General features: G+C 31.1%; 1 protein-coding gene and 1 long non-coding RNA gene across 2 annotated transcripts in view; both read right to left on the bottom strand.

Moving 5' to 3' along the window:
* Positions 1-2,559: 2,559 nt before the first annotated feature.
* LOC136081853 (uncharacterized) overlaps positions 2,560-5,152 on the bottom strand; it is a 5,600-nt gene continuing 3,007 nt past the window's right edge. The window contains exon 2 of the long non-coding RNA XR_010639188.1: positions 2,560-2,755. This is a non-coding gene — a long non-coding RNA (uncharacterized LOC136081853). The remainder of the gene's footprint in view (positions 2,756-5,152) is intronic.
* LOC100206997 (uncharacterized) lies at positions 3,828-4,894 on the bottom strand. The gene is made up of 2 exons (XM_065800141.1): positions 4,290-4,894; positions 3,828-4,219 (listed from the first exon to the last, which is right to left on the bottom strand). Exons 1-2 carry the CDS (start codon positions 4,892-4,894, stop codon positions 4,084-4,086), a joined length of 741 nt encoding a protein of 246 aa, XP_065656213.1. The 3' UTR covers positions 3,828-4,083.

Genomic DNA, 5,152 nt, shown 5'->3' with positions numbered 1-5,152 from the left:
TAAACAATTGCTGCAACGCTGATGGGCACATTGTACCAACATTTGTGATATACAAAGCCAAAATAAACTTTCGTCCTGACTGGACAAAAGGTGGTCCAGCTGGCACCAAATGTTCAATTTCAAAATCAGGTTGGATGGAGCACGATACGTTTATTGAATAGCTGAAAGAAGTATTTATACCCAAAACTGAGCAAGTTGGTGTTATTCATATTTTATTATTAGATAGGCATACGACTTGCATAACTTTGGAAGCGGTATTGCTGTGCAAAAAACACAATATAATCTTGATTTGACTACTAGAGCATTCTTCACATTTTATACAACCATTGGATAGAGGTGTCTGCTGTCATATCAAACAAGTTTGGAAAGAAATTCTTACAAAGTATTCCTCAAAATGAAAAAATCAACTCAAAATGTAAGAATTTAGATATACAAAATTTCTCAGTGTTCCTCAAACTGCTGTACGAGATTGGTAAATATTTTACACGCTTGCATGCAATAGCTGGTTTCCAGTACACTGGCTTATTTCCACTTAATAAAAACAACATAAATCATAAGGTATTAGGAATCACACAAACGTTTAATCCACCTTCATCAACTTTAGCAGTTTCCGCAGTACCTACACCATCTTGCTCAGACACAGCTTTATTATCTTCAACAGCAGCCGCAGCACATACTCCAACTACACACCAATTAACATATTTCTCAACTACACCAACTTCAATTTTGGTAGGTATTAAGCATGTGTTGAGCGTTGCAAAAACAGTATCGAGATAGAGTTGAAGCAGTTTTTTCAAACCAAAAATCAATCGCATATTAAGAAACCGAAGCAGTGCAACATGTCAAAACTTGGCGGAGAATGTATTACCGAAGAAAATGTGATCGAGTTCCTCAAACAAAAAGATGAAGAAAAAGCAACAAAGGAAGCCGTGAGAGTTGCTAAACTTAACGCAAAGCGTAGACTCTCTATGCCAACTACTTAAATGCCTGAGCATAACAATGCTGAGCAACCCCAGCAAAACAAAAATAAAGAACAAGTACCAGCAGCCAACAATTAAAAGTTGCAAAATTCAAAAAGTGTTTTGATTGTAACACAGATCTCTTGTTAATCAGCTATTTTTGTTCCTGTAAATTTATCGGTAAGTTATAATAATTTACCGGTTATTTGCTACAAAACATAAAATATCTCAATTAAGTTTTAAATAAAGTATACTTAAAATATCGAAATTGAAAGTTAAGTAAGGTGGGAATAAAATACTTTCATTAAGTTTTGAGTAGGGTGGGCATGAATTACTGGATATATTGAAAATAATTTAAATAAAAGTTAAATAAAGTTATTAGAACTTTTTGTTGTTGTTTTTTTTTTTCCCTTTATTTTGTGTTGTCTTTGTGTGTGGAGTTGACAAAGCAAAGGTTTTTAGGGTTTTATTGCGCTTTTTTTCAAAAAAACAAACATGATTCAGGTTATGTTAATTTTAGAAGAAAAGAATACAAAAAATCTTAAAGAAGTAATAAAAAGGTAGTTTTGAGTACTTTCGACAAAAAAAATATACATTGAAATTACATTCAAATGGTCTTTGATTATTTCTGTTGAACATGAAAGAGAATTTTCAGGAGCTGGGCTAGTGTGCAATAAAATTAAATCTCGAGAAGAAAGTATAACATTACATAATCTAAGTTTTAAAAAAAATAAATTTACAAATCCTAGTATGAAAGACCAGCTAGAATCCTTCAAAATGTAGTGTATGACATTTTGTTAAAGCGTAAACAACTTAAAATTTCAGTCACATAAAAAACTTTTACTTAACTAAGGAAGTTTGCTGGATTACATTAATGTTTTAGACCTAATTTGAGACCTAATTTTAGTACTTAGGAGTTTCATCCCAAGTGACTATTCCCAGCCGGCACAACTCCGAAAAAATTTAAGTATGTTTTCTATTGCGTGTTTAAAACCTTTTAAAACAAAAACAATCCCAGTAAACATTGAACAGTTGGTAAGTAGTTGGCCCGATCCTAATAACCAACTATTAGCTACAGTTGGGCCAACAGTCGGCTATTTAGTTGGTACCGTGAAAAAAACGTAACGCTTTTACCAACACTTAGCCAACTGTTTTATAAACTGTTGGTACCATTAACGGCCCAACAGTAATAAAAAAGTTGGCTAACAGTTGTTACCATTACCGACACAAGTATATGATTTTTTTTGCGATTTTTTAAATTCGCTTTTGCACTTTAATTGAAAGTGCAAATGTTATAAATGTTTACAACGATCTTTACAACTTGACGTGATAGTGAAAAATGAGTTGCATATTTGAAATCAAAAGAGAAATGCAACACACAAAAATTGTTTGCTCGGCACCAGAAAAAATTTTTTTTTTCTGTTGACCTGTGTAATAATACAGTAATAATCATTGTAATAATAACAGTAGTAATAACAATAACAACTACAATTATAATAATAACAGCAGTAATTTACAACAGTAACAATAATAAAAAACTAGCAGTAAGCAACCCCTAATACGGGTTATGGGTAATTAAATCATTAATAACGAAAACACATTAATAACTTGATATATTATCTAAAAAATTAAATACAAATTTATCTATAAATAATATTTTAACTTTGACTCTCTATCAGCATGTCATTGTTTATAGTTAACGACATAAAGACCGCATTAACATCAGTTAAGTTCTTTTTAAAATCTGTCAAATCACAAGTACCAGAAAAAGAAAGTCAAGTAAAGCCTGCAAATACCTAAAAAAAAGAAATGAAAAAAAAATTACAATTTTTAATTAAAAAAGTATTATTTGCATTTTATTGTTAGTAGAATTAGGATAATAATATTACAGAAAATATAAAGAATAAAAAATAGCTAACAGCCTAAGTCTATCAACACAAAACACAGTAACAATAGCGCATAGCATAAAATATTTGTAAGCACACATTACTGTGTCTCCAAAGTAATTAAAAAAGAAAAGATTATAAAAAGGCTAGGCAACACAATGTAGTACTACTGGCATATAACACCACGGCTTATTAAGATATTTTATCAAATAAAATACTTGGACTAAAAAGCTTTTATTTATTATAATATTTGAACAATCGAGGGACAATTATAGTTAAACAATTTGAACAATTATACCATAAAATAGCAAGCTCGTAAAAAATTTCTTATAAATCGTCATTATCAATTGAGGTATTAAGAAATACGTAAGAGCTCAGTAATTATATGTTTTATTAATTCTCCCTCTGATCTAAGAGCGAGTGGGAGAGAGAGTGTTTCCAAAGCAGCTTGTTAAAAAAAGTAAAAAAACACGCAATAAATAGTAGCAACTGGTTTTATTATGTTAGAGAACATAATTATGTTTGAAATTATAAAAAAATATAAAACCATTTAAATTTAAAACTGTTGTTAATTGTTACTATAAATAGTAAAATTCATACTTTGCTTTGTTCTAAATTGTCTAAAGTAAAATTAAATTAACAGACATTAACACTGCTTGACACTGAATTCTGGCAAGTAAGTTTTCTGTTCGCTGCATTTCTTAGATTTCAACAACGATTAATTTCATCTTGCCCAGATCTATCTCTTTCACTTGATAACAACTATTTTCAAGTTGCTTATTAGCATTTACATTAATAACTTCTTTGAGCCTAATATTATCCATTTCAATTTTACTATTACACAGGTCAACTAAAAAAATTTTTTTTTCTGGTGCCGAGCAAACAATTTGTTTTTTGTATAGCATTTCTCATTTTGATTTCAAATATGCAACTCTTTTTTTACCATCAGGTCAAGTTGTAAAGCAGTGCCGTGGCTTGTGGATTTGGGCCCCCCCCCCCCAAAACTAGCCATTACGGCCCTAATTTTTTTTTTCTAAAGAAGTGGATAAACTTTACAGATTACTTTAAAACAGCTGGGTACCTGACATATTTTAACGTCGCCGTTCATGAGACTAAATGCAATCAAATTAACGCTTAAACTCAATTAGATATATTTTATAATTGTTAAATTGATATAGAGTTGCTAGTGTAAATACAGTAAATGCATTACGCAGATAATAGAAGAATGTCGTAAACCATCAAAAAAAGGGTTTGCGACGTGTTTTCATGCTAGCAAACTCATTTATTATGCCTTCATAACTTAATGTTCTTGCAACCTCGTTCTCAATAGACAGCATTGCTAAGGAAGACAAACGTTCATCAACCATTGTTGACCTATTTAAAAATACAAAGAAATAAAGCTATACGTATTTATGTATAATGAAGCAAGATTATTTATACTAACCTATGAAATGTTTTAATTAGTTTTAACTTGCTGAAGCTACGTTCTGCACTTGCAACAGTAACTGGTAAAGTAAGAATGATTCGTAACGCAATAACTAGATTGGGATAAGTTTCTTGCAGCTCTTCTTTGTAGATGTAGTTTAGGAAGTCATATGCAGATTTTAGGAGAGCATTTTTTTCCTCCTTTATAACTATGACAAAACGTTTTAACTCCGATTCTAAATCCTCAGAATCTATATCAGCAAGCTTTATTTGCAAATTTTTGCAATAAGCAGACAGAGAATTTTCATTACAAGCTTTGATAATACTCTCAGATCGGTAAAGAAAGTCATAAAGCTTTGTGACAATGCTGATCTGTTCAAAACGCTCTTTTACTGATGTAATTGACATATTAATTAGTGGCAAAAAGAAATCTGCTTTATACTGATGTTCAGGTTGCCAAGTGTGATTAGCACACTCGTATGAATAAATCGATATTTTTTTTCGTGAACGCACCATCGAAAAAACCTTTTCAATGCCCAATACTTCTGCGATTTCTGATGCCTTAACACATGCGCCAGAAAATCCATTTTCGCGATACTCATAAAAAAAACGCTTTTGTTGCATTTATTTCACTAGCTAATATGTCGAGAGAGGTTGCAGAAGACTGAAGCAGCTTACTTGATTCGTTAATTTGAAATAAAACGTCATACCAAATAATGATTGATAATAAGAAAGGCCATGTTCTAATATATTCTGTCAGCGATCATACTTCTGTGGAAGTTGCCCCATCTCTTTTTTCTAAGGCATGTTCTTCCAATTTTTCAAGTGCCTCTAAGATTTCTTTTAAATAGAAGCGAAGTGGTTTAACACAGTTTATTCTAC

The sequence above is a fragment of the Hydra vulgaris genome, chromosome 06 (genome assembly GCF_038396675.1).
Source record: "Hydra vulgaris chromosome 06, alternate assembly HydraT2T_AEP".
In the NCBI taxonomy this organism is placed as follows: Eukaryota; Metazoa; Cnidaria; class Hydrozoa; order Anthoathecata; family Hydridae; genus Hydra; species Hydra vulgaris.
This window is presented reverse-complemented; position numbering and strand designations above follow the sequence as displayed.